At 38.0% G+C, this 27,740-nt stretch overlaps 1 protein-coding gene across 4 annotated transcripts; it reads right to left on the bottom strand.

Annotated features, from left to right (window-relative positions):
* Positions 1-27,605, bottom strand: ndufaf6 (NADH:ubiquinone oxidoreductase complex assembly factor 6). Of its 4 annotated transcripts, none has more exons than XM_063486336.1 (9): positions 27,402-27,605; positions 25,694-25,793; positions 25,314-25,436; positions 25,027-25,083; positions 24,579-24,681; positions 23,424-23,557; positions 10,345-10,446; positions 6,316-6,372; positions 1-1,040 (listed from the first exon to the last, which is right to left on the bottom strand). In XM_063486336.1, exons 1-9 carry the CDS (start codon positions 27,590-27,592, stop codon positions 912-914), a joined length of 996 nt encoding a protein of 331 aa, XP_063342406.1. In that variant the 5' UTR covers positions 27,593-27,605; the 3' UTR covers positions 1-911. The 4 variants fall into 4 exon arrangements, with proteins under 4 accessions (XP_063342406.1, XP_063342407.1, XP_063342408.1 ...); XM_063486337.1 differs by having other exon boundaries at positions 25,690-25,793; positions 27,402-27,511; XM_063486338.1 differs by having other exon boundaries at positions 25,690-25,793; positions 27,372-27,464.
* Between the last annotated feature and the right edge of the window lie 135 nt (positions 27,606-27,740).

The following is a 27,740-nucleotide window of genomic DNA, read 5'->3' as shown; positions in this document are numbered from 1 at the left end:
TTTCCTTTTATTTATTTATTTATTTAATTAATGTAACCGTCCCGAGGTCTGTCCCTCAGGCTCCTGTCAATTCCACATACAGTAGAAATCATATCGGTAGCACAGCTCACAACAGAATTAACACCATATGTCTGCTACATGTCTTGTGTTCCTGGGGAGGCATGATGTTGGTCACTAATGTTTGAGAGTACCTGCAGACAGTTTTTTCAAAGTGTTTTTATTAAATATTCACCTAGAGGTTTGTTTCCAACCCACCTGACTGCTCCGTTTTATCACCCACTATTTCCTCAGATCTCAGAAGCTAAAGCTTGAAGTCATGCCTCAGCATGTCATGTTTCAGTGAACGTGTCCACAACAACAGCACAGTAGCAGCGTCGTATTCATCAAATAGACACCTTGAAATAACACTAAAAAGCTACATAGATGCAAAAATTTTTTATGTGTGACTAAAAATAGAAATAGATTTTACTGTAGGAAGAGAGTTATTACAAACAACGTACAAGTCCAGCTCAGCAGAGGTGACTTCTAACATCCCACAGGTCTCAACTTGTAAGTTTGTGTTTATTACAGAAACAACGAGTGAAGGAAAAAAAACAAAAAAAAAAACAAACACCAACAACAATATGACCCAATTTTCAATTAGTCAGGATTTTTCTGTAAGCCACGAGAAGACATCTGGTCAAAGTTTTCATACATTGTGAATAAAACACAAGCATTTTCTGATCAGCATGGCAGGACACCTCCAGTGAACTTGTGGATTAAACAAATATTTCAAAGACAAAAGCTGTTGTGGGAGCCACAGACTTGGTCTGGTATGTTTGTGGTTTTTGGTGGTAGTGGTGAGATAAATCCCCTGCACTTCATTTCCTGCAACAGTCCTTAAAAAGGCTGAATGAAAAAGAGAACTGAAGTCAATAAGTCTTCTTCCAGGAGCGGATGTACAGCTGGATTGGGAGAAGGGGATTTCTGTTCTGTAGACTCTTGTGGAAAACATCAAAATCCGCCCTCCTCACTCTGTGAAGATAGTCCTCCAACACCACCTGAAGCACACATCACAGGAGAGTTTGATTTAGACTTCAACAGGTTTGACCTAACCATCTCCAGTGTAAACACCAACTCATCCTCCTACAGGTACTGTTCATATGGATATGACTCAGACCTTCATAACATGGTTTAGTTGTTGGTTAGGGTACTTGAACAAGTTTTTAACTGCAATTGCTGTAGAAATAAGTAAACACACACACCACTGGCCATGTCTTTTTTTTGCCCCTCCATATCCTGTGAATCACTGAGCAAAATGGAGGTGAGTCAGAAACCTGAAACTAGCCAACATTTTACTGTGGCCACAGATGTACACTGCTGAGTCTTACAAATGCTATTTTTATGGTTTTATATTTGGGTATAGAGGACAAAATTGCAGCTTGACTAAAGCAGGAAAACAAACAAAATGTCACCAAATGATTTGAAAACCATCTGCATGACTACATCAGATAAGAGCATTTTAGCTCTCTTAGAAATCTGAGTGATCAAGGTCATAAATAACTTTGCATTCATATTGCTATGGCATTTGTCCTCAGCTCTAAAAGGTACCCTCTCAACTGTAAGGTTTAAATAAACTACTCATGTGTTAATATAAAAGAACCTAAGCGGCGGTTTGTGCGTTTCATGTCCCTCAGGCTTCACTAGGACTACTCTGTTTTTACCCTGCTGTTTCACATGACTCATCCAAGCCTGCGGTTCATTTAAATCAAATCGTCGGCACGGTGAGAAAATGTGAGTGTCTGTGCAGGCTTTCTTGAACACTGAGCTGGAAAAGTATCAAGCACATGCATATGGACAAATAATAAAGGTCCACCGCAGCGTGAACATCATAATCTACACTCAGGAGAGCAGAGTGATTTTTGCTGCAAACTGCAGAGTTGGAGAGCTTTTCAGCTCTGTGCTGTAGTAGATGCAGGTCAGTACATCAGCATCATTATCATCTGAAATCATTGTTTTAGAATCAGAAAACAGCTTCTGCATGCAGGTATAAACAGTCAGCTTAAAACAGCGTATTCCTTTTAGGAACCACTTGTGAGATAAAAGCAGTGCTGCATTTTTAGCTACTGGGAAGTATTGACTAACCCTTCGGGGAATTACATCACTTCAGTGTTGTAGAGTAAAAATTTCCAGGTACTCACACTTTAGTAATGCTATTAATAAAATTTTAGAAACATCTTTTTTTATTTTTTTTTTTATTCAGCTTTAGTCATATAATGATGCAATTTCATCTCCAAAGAGATGAGCTGCAGTTTGCTTACACAGCACTTAGTGCAAGTTCTTTACATTTTCATCTGAATACATCTACTCTGAAAACACAAGATACATCCTGAGTTGGCAGATATTTGATGATGTATTGTTCAGATTTTACGCACGTAGCAGCAACATAATGATATCAATAATTAAAAACAGGTCTTGATTCCATAAGTTGTTAGGTTTTTGTAGGCAACTGTATATATATATATATATATATATATATATATATATATATATATATATATATATATATTTTATAATTTATGTCAAAAAGGTAAACTTTTACATCTTCTATATTCACAACACAAAAAGTGAAACACTTCAAGCTTTTTTTTTTTTTTTTTTAAATTTGGTTGAGGCTCCTTTATCACAAATTACTGTAGTGATGCGTCATGGAGGTGATCAACTTAAGTTATTATTGATTTGTTACTGAAGCCCAGCTTGACTTGATGATAACAGTTTAAGCTGTTTCTCATCTTCCTTGAATGTTCTATAGGGTTGATGTCAGGAGAGTTGGCTGGAACACTGAAGCACAGTAACCGCATGCTTAGCAAACCCTTTGGTAGTATTTTTGACACTGTTGGTAGGTGTTATGTCCTGCTGTAAAAGGACTTTGCATCTTCATAAAGCTTTTCAGCAGATGAAAGCATGAAGTGCTCTAGAATCTCCTGGTAGATGGCTACTTTGGACCATTGAGCACCAGTCCAGTTCTTCTCCTTAGCCCAGGTATGACGCGTCTGTCCTCTCTCATTCAGGAGTGGGCTGATAATAGGAATGCGACAGTTGTGGCTCCTTTCCTGAAGCATGGTGGCTCTCTTGGCACCAACACCAGCCTCAGTCCATTTCTTGTAAAGCTGGTATTGACTTTTCTTGACAATCCTCTCAAGGATGAAGTGATCCCTGTTGCTTGTGCACCCTTCCCTTTGTTTCTGACAAAATTTTACCTTCCAGTCGATTTTCCATTACCTTGCTTTCATACAGCACTTGAAAAGCCAGCCTTTTCAGAACTTTCTGTGACCTACCCTCGTTGTGAAAGATGCTGATGATTGTCATCTGGACAACAGTCAGGTCAGTGTCATCCCCGTGATTGTGGTTGTGTGTATTCACACTGCTTAAATAGTTCTAACAAAAAGGCTTGAAATTTTCAATTTACATGTCATTAATATAGAACTTGACACTTTACTTTTTGAATTAAATAATAAAAATGAACTTTTTCAAGATATTAGTATTTTTTTTTAGATAGACTACTAATAACAAGGATCAAAAACTTTTTTACCTCTTTGAAAACACACACAGCAAAGGACTCACCCAAAACCCTTAAAAAAAACAACAAAAACAAAAAAGCAGGCAGCTTAATCACAGTCTTTCTTGTGGACACTCAACTTTGACTACAACTTCTCTCTGCATCATGAGAAAAACACTTTGTTGCATACTTGTCTGTTCTAAAAGTGAATTTCTAAACTACCATCTGTGATTAAAACCTTGCGGGACTTGAATCATTGGAATATTTGAATCACGCTGAATCTGTGATTCAAACATTGACCTCAAATTTTATCTATCAACTCCTGTGTCAAACTGACCCAGCTTTCATGCTGAGGATCACTGCTGGTGATTAGAGCTGCCTATGTAGCTACAAGTCACTGTCCAAATAGTGTTTTGATGAAGAGCCCACAGTGCCCAAGTCCAGAGGCAACAAATAAGGTCAGCAGTGCAACGATGAGCATGCTCATGTTTTTGTTTTTAACATTGTGTGCCATCAATTTTCCCTACTCAGCTCAAACTGCAAATGGTGAGTAACATCCTGAGGCATCTTGAGAAAGGACATTCAGCTAAAATGACCTAAACTGAGCTTTTTGGCCATAAGCAATGATTGCTCACTACCAGGCCCAGTGGCCAGATGTAACCACCATTTGTTGTTTTCCCCAAATGACAGCCAATCTGAAGGGTTGTTTTCACTCCTTCTTGTATATGGTATACAACGATCAGGCATTACATTAGGACCACCTGCTTAATGCTATGTTAGTTCCCCTTCTGCTGCCAAAACATAGCCCTGACCCGGTGAGGCATGGACTCCTCTTCACCCCTGAAGGTGTGCTGTGGTCTCTGGCACCAAAAGGTTAGCAGCAGACCCTTTAAGTCCTGTAAATTGTGAATAACCTCCGTGGATCGCATTTGTTTGTCCATTATATCCTAGAGATACTCAATTGGATAGAGATTTGGGGATCTGGGAGGCCAAGTCCTAACACCTGAAACTCATAATTGTGCTGGATGCATTAGCCTGCTGACAGAGGCCAAAGCCATCAGGGAATACTGTTTCTATGAAAGGGTTGGCGCTTTCAGTGAAGGATGGGGGGTCAGCATGGGCACCCTGACTGGTCTGCAGCTATGCAGCTCAACACGCAATAAAACTGCGATGCAATATGTACTCTGACACCTTTCTATCAGAGCTAACATTTACTATTTATGCAATTTGAGCTACTGTAGCTCGTCTATTGGATCAGACCTGCTTTTGTTCCCTGCATGCATCAATGAGACTGTCACTGGTTCACCACTCCTTCTTCCTTGGACCAGTTTTGGAAGATACTGATATGCACACTGGGAAGACCCCACAAGAGCCACAGTTTTCGAGATACTCTGACCCAACCGTCTAGCCAGCACAATTTGGCCCTTGCCAAATTTGCTCAAATCCTTACATTTACCCATATATTCCTGCTTCTAACACATCAACGTTCAGGACAAAATGTTCACTTGAAAGAGATGATCAGTGTCATTCACTTCACCTGTCAGTAGTCATAATGTTGTACCTGCAGATTTGGTTTAACTGTGACTGCACAGTTAAAATCAAGTTTTCTCAAACTCATCTTTGGGCACGGCAGCTCATTGGCACAGTGGGTTTACCGTTTATGTGGTTTCTTCTCCCACTGAATAATATGTTTTCTTAATCGCCACGATTTCTAATGTAGCGTTACATAAAAGTTAACAGATCTTAAAAATATGCAAATTTTAAAAAGTTTAGGCTTTTCCCAAATTAAAAGTTGAGCTTTCAGATATATCGCATGTAACAGCTGGAAAACTAAAGAGAGACATATTTTTGTGCCCTAATTTTAAATGTTTTCTTCTTTAAGCAGAACACCATCATGCTTTTTTTAAAAATAATAAAATAAAATAATAATAATAATAATAATTCTCGCAACTTACATCATGGCTGCACAGAATAATCAGTTCTGTGATCTATCACCTCTCGGTGGATCCTCGTTTGTCAAAAGGCTTAAACTGCTAGTGCTTCTTACAAACCATGACTTGCATTCATTTTTAGTTAATAAGCAAGACTTCTAAACATTTTTAAACCTTCATATGTGATCTGTCCTAAAGAGAGAAAAGTGGGAAATCAACTGGGAAATATAACGTAATCCAATGCAGAAGCTCAACTAAATACAACTTTATGTCCATAATTGAGGTCATGGTGCTGGAGGTGCTGGAGGTGTTGGAGGTGCACTGACTGAACTGCACTGAACACTGCTGTTAATATTCTGGATACTGGATACCTCATTAATATCCAAGAGAGGTGATGTGGATTTCCAATTTCATTATCTTATTTTAGCCCCCAAAATAAATCTTACAGATATAGAGCTGTAATTTTCAAGCCTAAAGGGATGTTTGAAAAGTCAATTTAACTCTTGATAAGAAGTGATGAGGATAATGTGTTTGGGTGCAACAGAAGCCTGAAAAATCGCTTTGCCTTGGCCTCAGTGGAAGCCTGTTTTTCTGGTAGTCTTTCTGAACAAAAAGAGGAATCCACTAGAACAAATTGATGGTCTCAGTTCTTAAAAGCTTTTCATGGGAGGTTAATTAAAGCTTTGAGTCACTTTAAGACATTTTTTTGGCATATTTGACATTCAGATCAATTTTTCTCCAAAATAAATATAGAGCGATTTTATACGAAGCAGTTCAGAAGGCATACAGAGAAATGTCAGCATCAAATTGTCAAAGAGCAAACCATGACCACATTATTTGACTTACAGTGGGGAGGAAGGCTGGAGCGGCAGCTGCTGGAACATTATGGCTAAAGGATCGTGCCTGAAGGAGAGAGCACAATAAACAGAAATTAAATGGAGAGAAAAAAAATTATCTACACTCACCCACACCAAATATTTTAAAACGCGCCCACACCGGCCTTTTAGGGTTGCTTTTCTAAAGATCGTTCACCCACACAGAAACAACAGGAAATGGTTACATCTCATGTTTGTCTGCCGTCACACAGCACATACCTGAAGCTGTGGGACGGACTGGTTACAGTGAAGAACTTGTCTTTTTTTGTTCTCTCATGGACACAACTTACACATTTTTGTGCTTCTGTTGTTATACAAAGGAGCAAGTGAACATATTGACACACTGGCAGCTCATAAACTACACTTCCTGCACTGAGACGTCAATCAAATCACTTTTTTATGATGTAGGTGACTACTGTGGTTTTCACCCTGGTTGTTGGCTTCTCTTTAATTTTCAAAAATAAATCTGACATATTCGATTTAGATGGATGAAGTTTGTGGTATACTACACAGTAACCAAGAATGACAGTAGAGACTCTTACAATGAGCAAAGATGAAACATGTATGCATTATTTTGATGGTAATTTGTTTTTCATGGTTTCTCGGGAGAGTGGCTTGTCAGCTCAGACACCGTATCCATGGTACGCAGTATATCTTTAAAAAAATTTGAGACTGGACAAGTGGAAGTCAAAAGCGATGGCGACTAGTTCTATCTTATGCTTTGACATGTCATCAATGTTCTTGCAGAGCAGCATGAATTTTCAATCAATTTTTAAGTGGTTTGGTTAGACTTATTGCTCCATCTTGGGCTACCCAATTTTCATGCAGTTGATTCTTAACAGTAACAATAAGCAGATAAGAAACACTGGCTAACTTAAAAGCTGCAGGTCAAGCTTAAAAACATCTTAATACAGGAAAGTACCCGACACTTAGATCCAGCAAGGCTTAGAATACGGTGATGAAGTGCGAGACCTTACTAGCCAACTTATTTGTAAGTCAAAGAAATAGTAATATGAAAATACAGAAGGTGTTTCACCATAACAAATGCACAGCATGTTTAAACCCAACCATTTTTTAAATTATTCCTTAATGTTAATTTTGAGATTATATAAAAAATATTGACTTGCAAAGAGAATAGTTTGCTTTTTATCCTTTTAATGAATTAATTTTTGATTCAAGTTTGGTCTTATATTTAATTTAAAGTGGTGTTAAAGAGATTTTAAAACCAAAAAAACAATAATATAGTTGTTCATCTGGCTCACAGTAAGTGTTCCAATCACTGGTGTTGCTACACGAGTACTGTAAATAAGAATTAAGACCCATTGAGAAGTCAGTCTTGAAAAGAAACACATCAAGGACAGATTAATCTTGTTTCAATGACCAACAGTCTAGGAAGAGTACCACTTCTTTTAAACCTAGAAAGGTGTCTGTAGAAAAGACAAATGTGACTTTAAGCACATTAGGAGTCATTTAGAAAAACTGACATTATGACAATTAACATGTAACATTTTGTCTGGATTAAAATTTCCAGTTGTTTATACGTCATATTTAAATCATTTTAAATATGCATTTATTTTAATTATTAAAAAAACAACACACAGACACACACACATTTTCATATTTTTGTGGAGGTATCTTATTGACATAACGCTTTCCCTAGCCGCTTACCATCAAAAATGAATGCCTAACCCTAACTTATTGAAAAAGCCTCCTAAAGTACAAAAATCAATGAGGCATGTAAGTGGAGGTTAATAAATCTCCCAACTAATTAGCTTCCAACTAATTAGAGCTACATTAGTTAGACAATACTCAAACTCAAGACATTTCCAGGGCATTTTCAATTACCCACCATACTCTGGGTGTAAACATTTGCAAGACGCACATCACAGCATGTCAAAGCATTATGTGTCACTGGTGTTCATTTACATTTTAAAAATAGCACAGCTTTTTGTTCATGCTGTTTTGAGTGGATTAAGAGGTGTTCAAGAGTGTTATAAAACACAGTAATGCGGAGGAGAATTTTACTTCATCTTGTCTCTGAAACGAGTCATAATTTGAATCAACAGGTGATGCAGAGGCATTAGGCAAAAATATATGTTGTGAGCTTGGCCAGCCTCGATGTGATGCTGCTGCTGAATTCAAAGCCTTTGTGGAAATCCTGAGTGTGTTAAAAGATCAGCCTGGTTATGTTCTATACTGTAGAAATACCACACTTAAAGACGAGTGTCTCCTACTAACAGGTTTACAAAGCCTGATTATTTCCCCTGTGTCCCTGAGCACCACTATTATCCAAAAAACTACTAAAGTGAGCTTCCATTTGCACTGGGTGAACACAAACATGTAGTTTATAAGAATGCAGTCCAGCATAGATATTCATGTGCAGTGCTGACTGAACATATGAAAAAAATATCCATCTCTCTTTTTAACTGTAACTCAATTGAACTGTACTTCGATGGTTCATGTTGATTTGTCACCTGAAAATATTCAGTACTCATTAGGGCAACATGCTGGACAACATTGACAAATTAGAGGAAGAGCAACACAATGACAGAGGTAAAGACCAACAAATTTTATGTTGTTTTTGTTTGAAGTTAAACACAGTTTAGAGTTCAAAGGGCATGTATAGCCGACATAACCGTGCATATGTTGTGTGGAATTTGTTTGTGAAAGATCAAAATGTTTTTATTATGCAACTTAAAATACACTCTGTAACTGCGGAATATTAGAATATTTCTAAAAGCTACTGTGGTCAGCTGTTTTAAGCCCCAGTCACACAGGCTTACAGACCCACGGACATTCAATGGGTTGCTAGGGGAAAAAAATGTAATTTTATGTACATGAATGTATATAAAATATATACTCATGGTTCCAGTTACTACGTGAAATTGGTCGCAAACTGATATATGTCGATCACATTGCTGTAGTTGCCTGTATTCTGCAGGGAAGATGCTAACTTGTGTGCAAGTTAGCATCTTCCCTTAGCATCTTTCGTGCAAACAACTGCCAACTACTTGCTAACTGGTACTGAAACTGTGTTGCGCTTTACTACTGCAATAGTTATGTATCAAAAAGAGCAACTTTGATTTTGAAAGGAGATATTCTCCATTTCCCGACTGCTTCGAACTTACTCGGGTATCACTACTGTTTGCTCCATAGTTGGAAAATGTTTGCAGACAAGTTGGTGTCTTTCATGCAAACTATCAGCAACCTACTAGCAATCAAAGCATTCACAAGGTTGTTTTTGGTTTAAAGCCCTCTTTGTGACTGATTTCACCTCCAGCAACTACCTACCGACCCGTCAGGAAATACACATTTTTCTAGTCACCAGAGATTCCCAGGGGGTCACTGACCTCTTTTTAGGCCTATGTATCTAACGCATTGGGAAATTAGGCCTCCTGTTTTTGTTTGTTTTCGTGAACAGTTCCTGAAATTAACAATAAGTGCCAATGAGCTTTAAGCAAAAGCAAGGCAGTCACAGAGTGGCTGGATGATGAGAAATATTCAAATTCTCTTGTTCAGGTTTAAAACTCTTCCTCTATGGTATGATATTCTCAAATGAGCAACAACTAGCCCTCAAACTCCCACTCGAACTTCAAAAACCACACAAGGGTGCTTACTCATCTAATGTGCTCTCTTGTTCTCATTCCTTACCTCTCAGGAGAAAATGAAAAAAGGTAATTTGCTATGCACTTTATGTTGTTTCATACACCTGCAGCCTTGTGGCACTTGTTTCAGATGGGATACGGTGCTGAGTGTTGAGTTAATTATTCTCAAAGCTTTTCTTTGATCTGTTGTTCCTTACTTTGGGCAAAAGCCTGCACCAACTGAGTACATGTCGATGCATATGTAAATCCCAGAAGCCAAGTTTCATAAACTAGTGAATCATATATAAAAGTAGCACTAAAAAGAACATGTTTTTGCCATGTGAAACATCTATACAGGAATAAGCCATGTGCATGTGCACGCAATGTAGACCTTATTGTGTAGGTGAAGTACATACATGTTGCAGGTGCACGTGAGCCTGACTGGCGATGTCATACACAACATCCCGAATGTTCTGCTCCCGGCTGCCGCGGATGAAATCCTCCTGAGAAGCTCCGTGCTGGAGAGACACACAATAACAAAAAACGGTGATGTTTGTGCATTCAGTTCACAGCTGTTGTTTCAATTTAACAACAAAAACTATCTCTGCAGTTCAGCTGTATCCATTTTAGCTCCACTTCCCACACGAGCCGAGTCTTCTCTTTAATATGTTGAAAAAGGAAGTTTAAAAGCACCGAGTTGGCTCCTGGAGCTCTGGCAATGAAGTGTGACATTGTGCTATGGGGGGGATACCACCCCCACACTTGAATACTAAAAAAAATAAATAAATAAATAAAAATACACTGCAGCAGTGTTTACATTACAGTTTTTTTAAACTTGTCAATATATAAAAGTGCTCTGCTTTGCGTCTAGTAGCCTCCAGACTTCTGCTGAACTGCAAAGGATGTTAATTTTATGTTTGTTTCCAGGTGCCTTGCCTCAGTGCGTAGTCTGCTCCCAAACAGCACCAACAGTGTGCAACATTAGCGCCTCATCATTTCAAATCACAGAGTCCAAAACCAATGTGTGACCATCTTTTTATATAAAGTCTATGGTCACATGCAAACATGGACAGGATACTGAGTGCAGGCCATTTAATGACCATAGCTGCCTTTAATAGCAGAGGTTTTGTGGATGTTATACAGGAAGCCCTTTGTTGCTCCTTGATATTCTTATATTGGAGCCTTTAGTAGCAAGAAAACGGTATTAAATGACATTTTCGTATAAATAAGTAGTTACCCTGTTAAAAACCATGGCAATTTCCGTGTTAGCACCATGTTATTACTGTGGAAAAATTTTGCACGATATAATAGTTTTTTGTTGAGAACCAGCTGCGCCTGACAGAGGTCTCTTCCTGTTAAAAGGGGATTCGTCATTCCCGCCATTTACAAAGCGCTTGCTCACAGAGGGGGTGCGATTATTTTTACCCTGGAAGATAAAGCACTTGAATTTAATTGAAATGAATTATTTACAATTCAATGACAATATACATTTTTTTAAATTAACATAATGTAAGCATCAAATCCTTTGCAATCTATTTAAAAGTGGTAAACACTTCAGTTATTGGTGTTTAGTGCGATAACTAACGTCACACAAAATGCAGTTTAACACCCCACCCCCACCCACACCCCTTTAAAAAAAACAAAAAACAAAACAGGTCACTGGTAGAAAAAAAAAAAATAATAAATGTATATGCAGAAATGCATATCAGAACAACAAATTCAATCCCAGACTAATTCCTATTTTTCCATAAATGTATTACCCTGGATCCAGATAAGCACAACAAGCTGACAAGATAACAACAGGTCATTTTAACTGATGATTTTCGGAATACCTCCCACCTTTCCAGCGACGGTGTATGAAACTCAACAAAAAAGTAGTGAACATAATCCACTGTTACAATCCCACATTTAATGTCTACTAGTATTCCTCTTGATTTTGAAAGTCTAGCAGGAATGCTGAGCCTATTTCAAGGTGGAAAACACATTCATGAGCTAAGATTGAAATTTTATTCAAGACTTTAATTCCCATGCAAGGGACTAAATTTTGTGCTTTTCCAGACCTGCAGACATGTCGCGTTTTAATAAGTTCTTTCAACTTGTTGGATGATGTGGTATTAATACAACTCCCACTGGTGCGTCTGCATATGTGGCCACACATAATGATGTGACAGCAAGTCAAGGCCACTAAGAAGAAGAGAGAAATCAATGGCTGGTGTCCATTATTGACATCCTGCAGTTTACAAGCAGCAAAGCCTGTTCTATTTATTTCACATAAACTGGAAGCATTGATTCCTCTGCACCATGAGCACTTTTCCTCCAGCAGAATATAAAATATAAAATCTTACATGCATGACCATTTGCAGGTATCTTATAGCTGAGATATAAAAAGGAACAAAAGTGATATTTACAGCAGAATTTAGAAAAATTATTACCTACAAACAGCATTACATTAACAAAGATTAATTCTCTTTGTCTGTAACATCTTTATATTGTTCGGTGATTATTTAGTGAATATCTCAAGACTCGTATGTTTGGTTGGTAACAATGATATATTCTTTTTGTACCTAAAAAAATATACTCGGGTGTTCAAGGGTTTTTGAATTGAAATAAATAAATTAAACTTGAAGAAAACTTGAGAAAGTGCTAAATGAGCTTTTGGGAGATGCACAAAATAGCTGTTTCTGTAAACATGATAGGCAACTGTTTTGGAAGTCTGATAGCTACTGGAACTTTGGAGAGAACAAAGCAAACTATGAAAGTTTTGCTGTGTACCAACTAAATTACACTGAAATATGTCACAATAATTCAAAACAATGAAAAAAAAAAAAGCCACGAAAGCCACGAAAAGCTTAAAAAAAAAAATGTCATCAAATATGACGATCACCATCACTGCTACTAGGGTTACAGCAGCCTCCTGGACTAACACCATCACTGCTACTAGGGTTACAGCAGCCTCCTGGACTAACACCATCACTGCTACTAGGGTTACAGCAGCCTCCTGGACTAACACCATCACTGCTACTAGGGTTACAGCAGCCTCCTCGACTAACACCATCACTACCAATAGGGCTACAGAAGCTTCCTGGGCTACCATCACTGCTACCGGGGCTACAGCAGCCTTCTGGACTAACACCATCACTGCTACCTGGGTTACAGCAGCCTCCTGGACTAACACCATCACTGCCACCTGGGCTACAGCAGCCTTCTGGACTAACACCATCACTGCTACCAGGTTTACAGCAGCCTCCTGGACTAACACCATCACTGCTACCTGGGCTACAGCAGCTTCCTGGGCTAACACCATCATTGCAGGTCCCGATTACAACTAAACCTAGTAAGTCAACACAACCTATCATACCCGTGGGTATACAGAGGAACCCTGTGTTTAAAAAGCATCGATCGTTTAAGTTATTTCGGACTCTTAATCAAGCTAGGACCATATGTGATCCACAGTGTAAAGACAAAGGGCTCCTAGGTGGCCATCTGAACATACGCAGCATGGCCCCTAAGAGGGAACAACTGGAACATCTTCTCATTAATTCAAATGTTGATTTCATGGGACTTTCGGAAACATGGCTCAAACCCTCTTCTCCACAAGCACTGGTAACTCTACAAGGCTACCATGTCTTCAGAAAAGATAGGCATCAAGGAAAGGGGGAGGGGTGTTATTGTATATGAAGGACTCTCTAAAATGTACACAAATAATCTGGCCAAATGAAATCTCTGTTGAATGTGTTGGAGTTAAAGTGTCACTCTCAGCAGAAATGTCATTCACTGTTTTATGTCTTTATCGCCCACCTTTAGCAAAAGTAGATTTTTATGACCAATTCAAGGCACTTCTGAATTCTTGCGACTTCAACAATGAACTTATCCTAATGGGAGACTTAAATGTAAATTGGGATAACAAAAGCGACAGAAAGAAACTAAAAGAAATCACAGATAATTTTGGTTTAAAACAAATGATCAATGATCCCACTAGAATAACAAATCGCTCTAGAACTCTAATAGACCTGGTGTTTTCTAACAAACCGGACAGAATGATAAAAACATATAACTTTTTGACTGGCTTGTCTGACCACAATGCAATATTCTTCTCTAGAAAGCTGACTAAAAAGCGACTGAGATGTGTCAGTAAAAGCATGAATATAAAAAAAACATTTATTCCAAATAATCAAGAGCAACATTTAATGGCAGCTCTAAATAATTTTGATTGGACTAGCATACTATCCTATGATGACACTAATAAATGTTGTGATCTATTATACTCTGCTATTAAAGGGGTCTTGTCACAGTTTCAGAAAGAGAGCCATTTAAAGAAACGAGTTTATTCCTTGCCTTGGATTAATACTGAGTGTAAACAGCTTATGAGACTCAGAGACCAGTTACTTAAAAAATCGTTACAATCTGGATTAAATACTGATCGATTACATTTTATATCTGCAAGGAATAAAGTCACACAAACTTTGAGAATGGCAAAAGCAAATTTTTTCATGACTGTAATTAATAGTGCCAAAGGAAACTGTAAGCTAATTTGGGAAAATATTGGTAACAGTAAGCATAATGCTGATACAGACCTTGAACTTAAATTTGCCAATGAACTGGTATCAGAGCCTCTTAGCCTAGCTACTAAATTAAATGATTTTTTCCAAAGTACCATTAATGAAATTGCACAATTGTTTTCTAATTCTTGTGACCCTCAACAAAATATTGGGAATACCGACACCAAAGAGGATGTTTCTTCTCCAGATTCAAAGTTCAATATTCAGAAAATTACAGAAAATGAAGTAGAAAATATAATCTCTAAATTAAGAAGTTCTAAAGCAAGGGATGAGTTTGGATTTGATACCAATTTTTTGAAGCATTATAAATCTTGTCTTTTGGTGCCTGTGACCCATCTTATTAATTTATCAATCACGCAGGCAGTCGCTCCTCTGAGTTGGAAGGTGGCAAAAGTTGCACCAATTTATAAATCGGGTGATAAAACAGACCCTGCTAATTATCGACCTATTAGCATACTCCCTATCTTTTCAAAGATAGCAGAAAAGTGGGTTGCTAATTCTATCATCAAACATCTTAATGACTCCAATCCGGGTTTGCACCCTATGCAATTTGGATTTCGCACTCTTCATTCAACTGAAACGGCTGTCTGTGTTTTTGTTGAGAGAGTGAAATCTTACTTAGACAAGAGCAGTTATGTTGCGGCTGTTTTTCTTGATTTCAAGTGTGCGTTTGACACTGTGAATCATCTTAAGCTCTTGTCTAGACTGTCGACATTTAACTTTAGTAATCACACTGTTAAATGGACACAGTCTTATCTATCAGATAGAAAACAATGCGTGCAAATAAAGAATAGCAAGTCACCCTATCTTTACTGTACGCAAGGTGTCCCCCAGGGTTCAATTCTAGGCCCCCTGTTATTTTCACTTTATGTAAATGACTTACCTAATGTGTGCAAAAATGTGGACACGATTATGTATGCTGATGATACAGTAATTTTTACACAAGCCAAAACTGCTGATGATGCAGCCCATCAGCTTTCACTGGCATTACATGATTTACAAAAATGGCTGAATGACTCATGCCTGTGCCTTAATTTTAAAAAGACCGTATCAATGTTTTTTAGTAAACCTAAAACAACCGTGGCTGCAGTAAAAGTTTGCTTGGGTGCACAAGAATTAATTAATGTTGAGGAATTTAAGTATTTGGGAGTGCTACTAGACTCTAAATTATCCTTTAAAAAACATATTAAAAAAGTAGTGAAAACTGTAAATGTTAATATACAGAACTTTAGACATATCCGCACATCATTAACAGACACAGCAGCGATTACATTCCTGCATTCTATGATACTGGCTCATATTGAATATTGTATTACAAGTTGGTCCTATACGAGCTCTGCTGCTATTGGACCAATCGAAGTATGCTACAAAAGAGCATTGAAAATATTAGATAAAAAACCTTTTTCATATCAAATTTTAGATAAATACAAGTTTTTAAATTTTACTAATTTCAAATTATTTAAATCTGCCTGTCTAATATACAAAGTTATACATGGTCTGGCGCCTCCACCAATGAGTGATTTTATTAAACAAAAGTCTAGCAGTGCTGCCGGGTCTCGACTGACTCGAGCCACTGTTAGAGGTGATTGTGAATTGACACTCAGGCGGACCACCTTTTCACAGAATGCTCTGTCATATCAGGGAGTGAGCTTCTGGAATAGTCTTCCACTGTCAGTGAGGGAAAGTACAAGTCTACCCATCTTTAAGAGTCACTTAAAAGGGCGGCTGAGGGACACACAAACATGTGATCATGTTTAATAATCATACTTTATATTGGACGGGAAAAAGAGTTAGTGTATTACAAAAAGGGAAACAACTGTTAGTGTAATGGGTGAGCACAATATCATGACAGTCAGGGCATGTGCAATACTGGAGTTTGTGCAATATAACTGATGTGTTTCCGTTATTGTTATTTATACTGTCCTCTGTGTCCATTCTTCTTGTCATTTGTTTGTTCTGTGATGACTGTTTTTGTCCTTGTCACATGACCTGTAAATAGTGTCTCTGTATGTTTTTACCAACTTGTGTTTAACACCAACCTGCCAGAGGGTCTGCAGATGGAAATTAGCCCAAGGCTATAATCTGGCATATTTACATTTATTAAAATGTTCATTAATATGTATTGCCCCTCTTTCTAAAAATAAATTAAAAAAAAAAATAAAAAAGAATTTTTTTTCATATTTGCAAATCGACTGACACAGAAAGAAACAAACTGCCTTCAGACCACGTGGTTGTGTGATTAAAAGTTTTCAACTTTCAGCACATAGCATGCAATCTTTCTGAAACCGGACCAAAGTTTTGGTCTTTTGTGATATGGCATCTGTACTCCACCTAAAATAATGTATTTAAGATTTAACTGAAGGTTAGACTGTCAGGTTTATTTCAAGGATTTTAACCAAATACGGCATTGGCCATACAATACATTGAAATCTTTCAGGACTCCCTGTAAATCACAACTAGGTTGGACCTCCTTTGTCTTCAGAAGTTCCTTAGTTCTTCACGGCACAGATTCAACAAGATGCTGGAAACATTTCCCAGAGATTCTGGTCCACATTGACATGACATCCACTATTTGAATCTCCTGATCACCACATCATACGCTGATCTACTGGATTGAGATCTGGTGACTCTGTGGGCCGTCTGATTCATTGTCATGTCCAAGAAACAAGTTTCTGACCTTGCACATTACCCTGCTGTAAGCAGCAATCAGAAGATAAATCAGTTAGTATTAGTATTAAGGGACACGAACTGTAGCGATCAGCCTAAAGTGTTGATACGAGGCAGGATGGATCTATGCTTTTATGTTGTTTTACTAAAAAATTCTGACCTTAACATCTAAATTGAAACTCACACCAAACAACGATTTTAAAATCTCCTAAAACTGCCACTCACTAGGTATTTTCTCTTTTTCAGACCTCTCTGTAAACTCTGGAGACTTTGTGGGAAACTCAGATCAGCCGATCGGGCACCAACAACCACACCCCGTTCGAAGTCATTTAAATCACCTTCCTTCCACTTCCTCCAGCAGGTATGGGTTGCTGCTATGAAAATGGCTGAACAGATATTTGTGTTACCAAGCTACTCAACAGTACCTAATAATGTGACCAGTGAGGGTATATCTGTCTTCTCTTTATTTAAATCTTGATTATTTTATTTAAAATCTGTTGTGGTGGTGTAGAAAAAAAATCCCTCTTCAATAAATGATGGGCTTTCCTGTATAATGTTGCATAATTACACAGTACAAGAATGTAACAATAACATTTATATTAAAAATGAAACAATTTACAAGCTGGCTTGATTTGGAAAATGGAGACGTACTGTATCATTAGTTAAATTGTCATTTGTTGTAATCAGCATCTTTTTGAATCAAGACAGGTTTGTTTTTGGACACATGAGGAGATTCATTTTGCTCCAATAATAAAAAAACAGACATTTGATAAACCAGCTATCATAAGCTTTTATTAGCATATTCACCACATACAATGAATGACTGTTAGATTAATAGTAATTAGTAAGTATTGTTAGCCCTATATATGATATTCCAGATTACTTTAAAATATTTGAGTAGCAGGAATCATAATTTAGCAAATGGATATCGTCACTGATACATCGCATATATTGTCTTTACATCTCAGACAAGCAGATAGTAGGGACTAAACTGAGACTCTCACCTCTAGGTCTGACCTCATCTCTTTCTTTAATATGGGACCAAAATAACAGACCAGTTTGGGGGGGGGGGGAGTTGTGAAGGATGAGCTATTGCGGGAACATAATGGAAAAAAGAAGAAAAAGGAAAAAAAGTGGAAGGCAATAATAAAAGTGACGTTGAATATGAGAAATTATTTCCAGGAAAAATGATGAGGGGTTCCTGACCATCCAATTACCTCTAACCAGGCTACCTGCAGTGTCTGCCTATTATCAGGTGTGTAATTTCTACCTTTTTCTCAGTCATTTTCAGAATTCAAGCATCAATGAAACACAAAGTCACACAAATTGTGTACCCACACTGCCCAGCTGTTACACTGTGTGAGTGAGAAAAGTCAGGTGACAAAATCCAGAAGCAATTTGGTCCTGTGTTTGGATTTGTTATTTTTGCACTCACAACATAATATTTATGAATGTAATGTCAGAACTTTGACAGAGGCAGACAGATATTGAGCAGAGCGAAGAATGACTGCAAACAACCTACAAAAGCTGTGCCGCAGCTTGTAGTTCAAGTGTTATTTATGGTCCCAAATGGAATAAGAGCACAAAGGTGATGATATCTCCACTGCCAGCATAATTTGAATCGATATTTCATGTGCCTCATTTAACAAAAGGATGGAACAATCCAGACTGTTAAAGCTGTTGCTATTCTGAAAGTCCTTTGTGCCAATTTCAGAAAATGATAGAAGCTTATCTTATGCCAGTTTTTTGCTGTATTTTTAAGTGGACTGTTCGATGCACTCACACTCACTACGCTTCTAAAACGAGAATGTCATTTAATACTATTTTCTTGCTACTAAAGGTTCCAATATAAGAATATCAACGAACAACAATATGCTTCCTGTATAACATCCACAAAACCTCTGCTATTAAAGACAGCTTTGGTCATTAAATGGCCTGCACTCAGTATCCTGTTCATGTTTGCATGTGACCATAGACTGTATAAAAAGATTGACACACATTGGTTTTGGACTCTGTGATTTGAAATGATGAAGGGCTAACGTTGCATACTGTTGGTGCTGTTTGGGAGCAGACTACACACTGAGGCAAGGCACCTGGAACCAAACATAAAATTAACATCCTTTGCAGTTCTGCAGAAGTCCAGGGGCTACTAGACGCAAAGCAGAGCACTTTTATATATTGGCAAGTTAAAAATCCCACTAACAGCACTTTTCACATCTCAGTTTAACAACTTTTACAACCCTATATCCTCTTTTAAATTACTTTCCACTCCATTAGTGCAAAACAATCACTCTTAATAATCTGTACTTCATTTAATTAAAACATCCACCACATAAGTAGCATAAAATGGAATAGATGATTACTGCATCCATTCTTTTTTGCTGCCCTTTATAAACATCAGGCTTTCTATGTGTTGTACCAATCACGGTGTTTACTGCAGTGAGTGATGGTGACTGAAATTCCACAAAGGGCACTGAACAGCCTCCTGCAACTAAATCTGCTTTAAGTTGACAGGTGTATAAAATACAATTAACATTTGTGCATACTATTAAATTTATTTCAATGAAACTAACACAAACTAAACACTGTGACCTCGTGCAACAAGTGAGTGGGATTACGTTTAAATCCTGCAGATTTTGATGTGCGTCACTCCCTGTCAGAGTGTGACAGAACTGAATGGAGCTCACAATGAAATAAACTGCAGGACGTCAGTCAGTGTTAATGAATAAAAGATGAGAGAAAACTCCCACTATTCAGACTGTATATTCTAGTAATCCTGCATGTAAATAATTCTTTTACAAACCCAGGCAATTCACAGCCTTTTACGGTCCAAGTAACAGTCATCCACACGCATAGTATTTTCATTTTGTACTTAACAAGGTGCTTTCGCCATCACATAAAGATGACACCCATCAAGTTTTTATTTTTAAGGGAGGATTTAACCAAGCCCAAAGCCCAAAAGTACTGTGACATGCTGACTGGGGATCAAACCACCAACCTTACAATTTGTGGACAATCTGAACCACAGCTCCTTAACCAACTGTGGGCTTGTTGGCCCAAATGTTAAAAACAGTCCAAATTCTTTCAACCAATAAAATGATCCATGTAGTGCATAAAGTATCGGATGAAGTACCGAGTATTAATCATTCCAGTTGTCTGTGAAAAAAAAAAAAAGGTTTTATGAGATTGAGGCGATTCAGAGGTTAACAGCAAATTAGCTAGCTAGGTGACAGCTAAAGATGACATGCCTACAGTCATGTGAAAAAATATTTTTTTCAGGAATCTCTGCAGTCGGGTAAAAAAAACTTAAGTACACCCACACAGCTTCCAAGGGAGTTAAGAGAGGAAGTGACAGGTGCTGCTAGTCACATACACTTAATTAATAATCAGCAAGGTCTGACTGCTCAGTGAAAGAAACTGCAAAAAACTCAAGAGCTACATCTCTGCAGGCCTCAGTTAATGTGATACATCAGCACAAACACCCCATACCAACTGTCAAGCACGGCGGTGGAGGTGTGATGATTGGGTTTACTGCATTGTGGGTTGACTGAACTGCTCTGTATACCAAAGAACTCTACAGTCAGACTGAAATGCTGTAACAGGACCTCAAAAGAGCTGTGAACAGAAATGTGCAAACCTCAATCAACTGAAATAATGCTACAAACAAATTCCTCAACAATGACTTGAGATGCTGATAAAGTCATACAGAAAATGATACTACTAGTGGTGGCTTTACAAGTTGCTGAATTATGGGGTGAATTCAGTTTTGGTTCTCATTTTCACAAGACTGTGAAGACTGTGACACCACAATTATAACTTTGGAGATGTTAAAGACTAAAACCTAATTACCAATGACATTTGGAGAGTCACTGCAGTTGGCTGACATAACAATGTGCCATCTTGTGGGTAGCTACAGAGTGTTTTTTTAGACTAGTACATTAGCACAGTGAAGCTCTAGGATGAAGGTTACATTTTCCTCCATAAATATACATAAGGATGCTCAGCAGGCAGAGATAAATGCCAGAGCTTGTGAAATTAGCCCATCCATAACACAAAGGATGTCATTAATATGCAGCTGTGTGGTTTGGATTACTTGCTGTGAAAAAGTTTTGATCCCAAGCTTCATGCCGACCCTGCCAAAGAGTCATTGGAGAACAATGTGAGCCCATCAGCTGTAGCAAACACTGTCGGTTTCTAACTAATCCAGGTGATTGGACCTGGAAACAGGGTTGTTACCTCATCTAACCCAGTAATTTAACAAGCAAATAAATATGAAATATTTATTTAAACTAAAACGCAGCAAAAGAGAGCAGACCTCTTAGATCCAGTGGAACCTATACACGGATAGTCAGAGCTTAAAAATATTCTTTGGGGAAGAACAGCAGCTATTGTAACAGCAATTTGAACAAATTAGATACAATTACAGCCCATTAGACTTAGTTGGACAGAAACATTATCCCTGTGTTAATCAATAAACCGTGTTTATGTGGCATATTACAACCATGAAAACAAATCAGATTTTTTAAAGCCTGTGTAAGTGCAATGTGTGACTTAACTGCAAAGGTTCACATCAAGCTGTGGTGTGTTGTTCTAACAGTACTATAAATCCAGCTTAACCGGTGAGCTGTGTTGGAAAAGCATTTTCTGTTGCTCTTCAATATAATTTGCTATAACATAAAAGTTTTTGTCCTGCCTTTGTGCTCCATCCTTCCTATCCAGCAAAACCAAAAAAGAAGAGGTTACCAATTAAGTTTTAATATTATATTGTGGTAATTAATTAAATCTTAAGACTGATATATGAACTGAAATTTAATGAAATTCAATCAGGCAAATCTTTGTAAATAGAAACAAAAAAGAAAAGATTTAATGGTAATTCAACAAATGAATGTTGCTTAAAAAAATAATCGGATCCCCTTGTGAATTTTTGCAGTGATTTGATTGACTGTTTAAACAAGATTGGCTCTTCAGTCTACTTACCAGCCCCTTTTCCCTCCTTAACTTGCCCCCCTTGTGCTTTTTTAAACATGAGTGATCGTTCGAGTATCGGGACAATTTATTCCATCATGCCTGCCTGCTGTGTCCTAGAAATTCAACTCCTGTTTGCTAATTGAGGGAACATTACATTATAACATTTTGTTAGTTCATTAGTGATGTGCAAGTCACCCTGCATGGATAATATGAGCTGAAGTGTGCATGTGTACATGTGCAGGTTATTACAGCACACCACCAGCGCCCTCTTAAGGCAGCAGAGGGAGATGACATGAGGTAGGTTTTCTCACAAGGCCTCAGGTCTTCAGCAGCTGAAGATTTTAAGGGGAGCACCTGCATGCTACACTCAATAGTCCAAACGCATCTGCACAGTAAATACAGCCCAGCGCATCCTGGCTCCCTCTGCATCGCCGGGTTGTTATTGTTCTGGGTGTGTGACAGATGGCTCAGCGTGTGGATGCAAATTGTTTCAGGTGTCATTTGTTTTTCTGCTGTGCGTGCAAATATGCAAACTAGGAGGGTTTTGCCATAGTGTTGTTGTGTAATAATGCCTCACTGTTTTGTTTTCAGTTTATGGTGGACAAAAATTTCAATACTGTTCCAACAAGAACGTCACTGACAACACGTCAGAGTCGTGCCATGAGTCGGTCAAATGTTTGCTGGCATGTGTGGGATTGCCTTATGTTACTTTTGTGAGGAAGATTTAGACTCAGCTAAATATGAAGTAGTACTTAAAAGATCCTTCACTGAAAGTACTCTTAGGTTTCTGTTACAAGGCTAGAAATGCTAAATTACATCCATGCCTTCTGAAAAAGCCTTGCAAAGTTTATATGCAATTCAGGCTTCAAGTTTTCACATCACTCTAGTGTAAACTGGACCATGATTGGCTTCAAAACTGGATGTGATGTTAATAAAAATTAAAAAAAATCCTGCTTGCATACACACAAAAAAAACTTTGATTTTCACGGGACTTGATTTAGTTGCCTGAGTAAGGCAACGTTAAGGTAAACGCTAGGGTATGACTTTTGAGAAATGAATTTAACACAATAAATAAGAAATAAATAACAAAGGCACATTAATCTGCTGATGATGATGCCAAAAAAATCATCTGGCTCAATCCTGAATTTGTTGATTTCCTGGGTTTGATTTGGGTCAACAAAACCACAGTTTATCAGACGTGTCACCTTCATTAAAGTCTCAACAGCTGCAGCTCAAACCTCACCCAAGTTTTGGTAAGATCGCTCCTTTGGGCCTGAAATCAAAGAAAAAGTTCAACTTACCAACATGCAGATGTCCATGGGCAGGTAGACTTTCCGTCGGCTGCTGTGATAAGGAGTCGCTCTCAGACATGTTACGATTCCCTGAGCTTTACCGATGTGACTCGCTGCGTGGTCTGCATGGACATTTTTGACACCTGCAAAGAAAGACAGTCACACAGTTTGGCGTCACCTACTATAATTCATTTTCACAGGTAAATCACACTCCTCACTTGAGGCAAAAACCCATTTTTTTGTTCTGGAAATTAAATAGGAAAAATGCTGTGTGGATCAAAAATATTCATTTATTTTCATAACAACAAAATACAAAAATTAAAGCATCTAAAACTGACTTTTCTCATTTTGAGGGGCCCAATCCTAATTCTAGTCCTTTCATTTTGGATGTCTCCAATTCATAATCCAAAACTACCTGCAAATAGGGATCCCAGGGAACAGTTCGGGATCCCAAAATATTAGGAAGTCTTAGTTGTTAGGGATCCAATTCATAATCCAATCTGACACCTATAAATTTACTTCAGTGTTGGTTAAATATGCATTTGGCACATTAGAGTAATAGCCACAGCCTTCTTCTAGCCTCCTGGCATATTTACTTCTCTCAGAATGACGATTCCACCAGCACAAAACACCAGAAACAATATTTGGCAGGATACAGAATGCAGAAAGAAGACAAATTGAACAACAGACCATTTATTTTGACCTATATTTAAGTTTTTAAAATGGAAAACTTACTGGCTTAAATGGTGAAAAGGAGGATTTGTGCTGGCTAAAATGAAACTTGTGAATTTGCTAAGAGGGTTAGAAGAGCTGGCTTAGGCCGGCATAGCTGTCAGAGCAGAGACAATCACTGGTGTGACCAGATAATTTTTCCCTTTTCACACTCTGTTAACTTTCACTCTCATATCCAGTGAAATGCTGCTGTGCAGAATCCGGCTGTGATTAAAGAAACCTGCAGCCACACGGGCACACTGAAGTGACAACACACAGCAGAGCTGAAAAAAAGAAACTACTGGATTTTGAATGGATTTGTTTCAGCCAATAATGACCCATAAAATATGGATGGATCTGCCCAGATAAAGGTCTTTAGGAGGGACTCAGGACACCCCTCAATTTATAATTACCGGTACTGTTTGTCTTTTAGCTATCAACACAGTTTCTTACCTAAACACTCCAGCAGGAGGTATATCAAGGATGACTGTGTGTTCTCTGAATACGCCTCCAGCTCCTGAAGGTTCCTGTAGGCTCTGTCATCCAAGTCCCTTTCCTGGTAAAACAAAGTTTTAATAACAGAAATGTCACTTTTTACATTTTTAATTACACTAAATAGCAGCTGGCAAGTTTAGTTTTTATTTCCATTAAAATAAGGCATTATTTAACCTCTAAGGGCACAGGATGCAACCATCTGACAGGTCTTGTAGATAACCCACAAAGCGAAAATAATAAATGAAAAATGAAAAAAAGCAAAATATTCACATGCAAAGACAAGTTTATATTGTCACATTTAAGCAGTTATTCGTGTTCAGTTTCACTCATCAGCAACTTCATTTATTATATCACAATTTAAACTTGCAGCAATTTGAATTTAATGATCATGTTAATTTTGTCTTACTCTCTCTGTTATGATCCTCAGCAGCCATCGCTTTGTCAGTTTATGTGTCCTCACTGCCTGAAAAACACCATCCAGACTGTTAATTAGCTGAGGTGCAACACTGATTCAGATTGGTGCCCCTCAGCTAATTGAAGCCGAGGGACAGAAACACAGAAATCCGACACACTGCATGGCACGTTTAAAACTGAAATAAGACATCCAACATCCTGACAGTGTTTCCCCTACATATTGCTAACATGAAGAAAAAACACCTTAAAATACCCTGTATTCTGCTGGCTAATATTTACCCTCCACAGCTCAGTGCTAACTGGTTGGTTCGGAGGCTCATCTCTGTAGATTTCTTCTATAGCCGTCTTCCAAAACTGCATTCGCATCAAACCAATGGTCTTTTGGGAAACAGAGTCCTTCACCTTGTGGAGAAACAAATGAGCAAAACAAATAGTTGACGAGCCAGTTTGAGAAGGACAAGGATCTGAAATTAGCCACTGTAAGGATTTCATAAATTTCCTTTCTTTATTATTTTTAATTAAGAGGAAAGTCAGGATAGAGGATAGTCAGGAATAGTGGCGGTATAACAGTAGCAGCAGCGGCAGTGACGCAAGTAGTAGAAAAACAGCAGTATTATCAGTAATCATTCTGCATTCAGCCTGATTGTACCAATACCTGCCTGTGCCAGCTCCACATTAAAGGCCCTCAGAGCCAGAGAAGAGCGCCGTGCCTTCTCTGGGAGGAGGAGAGAGGACAGGAAACCATCATAGTCTCTGGACCTGAGGAGGAGAGAGAGAACGAGCTGATGGGGTGCCGGGAAGCAGGAGATAAGATTTCATGTTTTATCCAAAAACATTTTCATACCCATATAACAAAATAGTCCCATTAACTTGCTACTTCTGTATAGCCTTTTTTGACAACACTGTAATTTGGCATAAGTTGGACAAGATAACTTCAAAAGCCACATTTTAAAACAAACACTTAAAAAAAATATTAAATAAATAGGAGATTAAACAAACCAATTAACTTAAATATGTTCAAACAAAAATAAGTTCGCATCAAACACAACCGAAAGAGCTTATTACCTCAGTGAGTTTCTGACAGTTTTACTAAAAACTAAACAAAACTACCTGCAAATAGGGATCCCAGGGAACAGTTCGGGATCCCAAAATATTAGGAAGTCTTAGTTGTTAGGGATCCTTTTAAGAAAAAAAAAAAATTCGAGTGACCCACCCATATTCCTACAAAATAATAGCATTTTGAAACGATTTTTTTTCTAAAACATTTGATCTGTAAATTCTCATATAAGAGCTCGAGCAGCCAATGTTAATGGGTGGGGAAAATAAGGGCACAATATGTCTTTTTTTCTAGCACCATTTAGAAATTGTAATATTAGAGATCAGCTTTATAACATAGAAAAAGTGAGCGCTGCAGATTTTGTTTAATCTTAGTGACGGACAATAACAATGATCATATATATCCAACAAGGGGAGGTATGTGATCCTCGTGGCCTTTGTACAGCTGTTGTTTCCATTTTAGTTCATCAGAGGCCTGGTAATGAACTAATCATGTGATTCAGGTTTGTTGACCCAGGGTGATATCTAAAACCTGCAGGGACACCGGCCCTCGTGGACTGGGATTGGGGACCCCTGACCTAAACTGTCGCCCTCATATGAAAGGAAATTGCTTAACGATGTTCAAGAAACCCACTAACCACCAAGGCCCAACCCTGCCATCAGAATCAGAATCAGAAAGACTTTATTTATCCCCAAGGGGCAATTAACATACAACAGAGCAGCAATACGTTGAAGATAAGGACAGGGCATAAACAGGCAATAAGAGTGAGATAATATGAATGAACTATAAACTGCTGGCGCATCAGCGTCACTGTCCACAGGAAAGAGAGCTCTATATCAACATGGACTGAGAAGTGAGAGAGATTATCCCTAACACAAATCAAAACTCGTTTTGGAAAGATAAAAGCCACTGAAAATTTATGGAATAAGTTTAAAAGTCAGGTGCGTGTCAAGAAACCAACCATAATCTCTGCTTTTTTAAAGTAATTAAAGCTGTATGCTGTATAATCATTCTACCCTGGAAAGAAGAACAATTTAAAGAAATCATTAAAATGACATACAAATTATATTCATTTGAATAATTGGTGTATGTAAACTTGTGATCACAACTGTATGTGTGCGATATTTGAAAGAAGTCTTGCATAGAGATGTGTCCCCACAAAACTTAAAAAACTTTAGATTGCTTCTATTTTTTTTCAATAACAGGACGAAGTTTCTTGCTATAAGTGACCGGATTATATCTGCTTTCTATAAACACAGATTAGCTAATTAACCACTAACCCAGTTTGTGTTGCTAGCAGTCAGACCCACCTAACCAGATCCAGGCAGTACTTTTCAGTGTGTTCTGAGTCTCCCGTCGTGCTGGTTGATGCCCTCACACTCTGTATTTCGGCTACTCGCTGGATACAAACACTGTAAGGTGATATTTTCCTCTGAAGACCATAAACCAGCCGGGCTTTGCTGTATAATAATCCATGTTTCACACTAACACCAGCTGCCATGTTCCCCTTCAGCATGCACCCCGACCTTGTGTTACATCAAAATAGTTCCCCGACTACCTTGAACCAGCGGATTTATTTATTTATTTATCAATAAAATAGCCAGCGCCCGTGTTGTTAATCAATTTCCATTGTATATTTGAAATATAAA

Source organism: Pelmatolapia mariae, linkage group LG10_11 (assembly GCF_036321145.2).
Source record: "Pelmatolapia mariae isolate MD_Pm_ZW linkage group LG10_11, Pm_UMD_F_2, whole genome shotgun sequence".
Lineage (NCBI taxonomy): Eukaryota > Metazoa > Chordata > Actinopteri > Cichliformes > Cichlidae > Pelmatolapia > Pelmatolapia mariae.
The sequence above is the reverse complement of the archived record's forward strand: the minus strand, read 5'-3'. Positions and strand labels throughout refer to the sequence as shown.

What these genes read in the sequence shown, in the direction of transcription:
- ndufaf6 (XM_063486336.1), bottom strand. Translation starts at nt 27,592, where the DNA reads ATGGCAGCTGGTGTTAGTGTGAAACATGGATTATTATACAGCAAAGCC. An exon ending in TGAGGATCATAACAGAGAGA is followed by an intron (nt 24,682 to 25,026) that starts GTAAGACAAAAT and finishes TTGTTTTACCAG; the next exon opens with GAAAGGGACTTGGATGACAG. An exon ending in CCATGGACATCTGCATGTTG is followed by an intron (nt 10,447 to 23,423) that starts GTAAGTTGAACT and finishes GTGTCTCTCCAG; the next exon opens with CACGGAGCTTCTCAGGAGGA.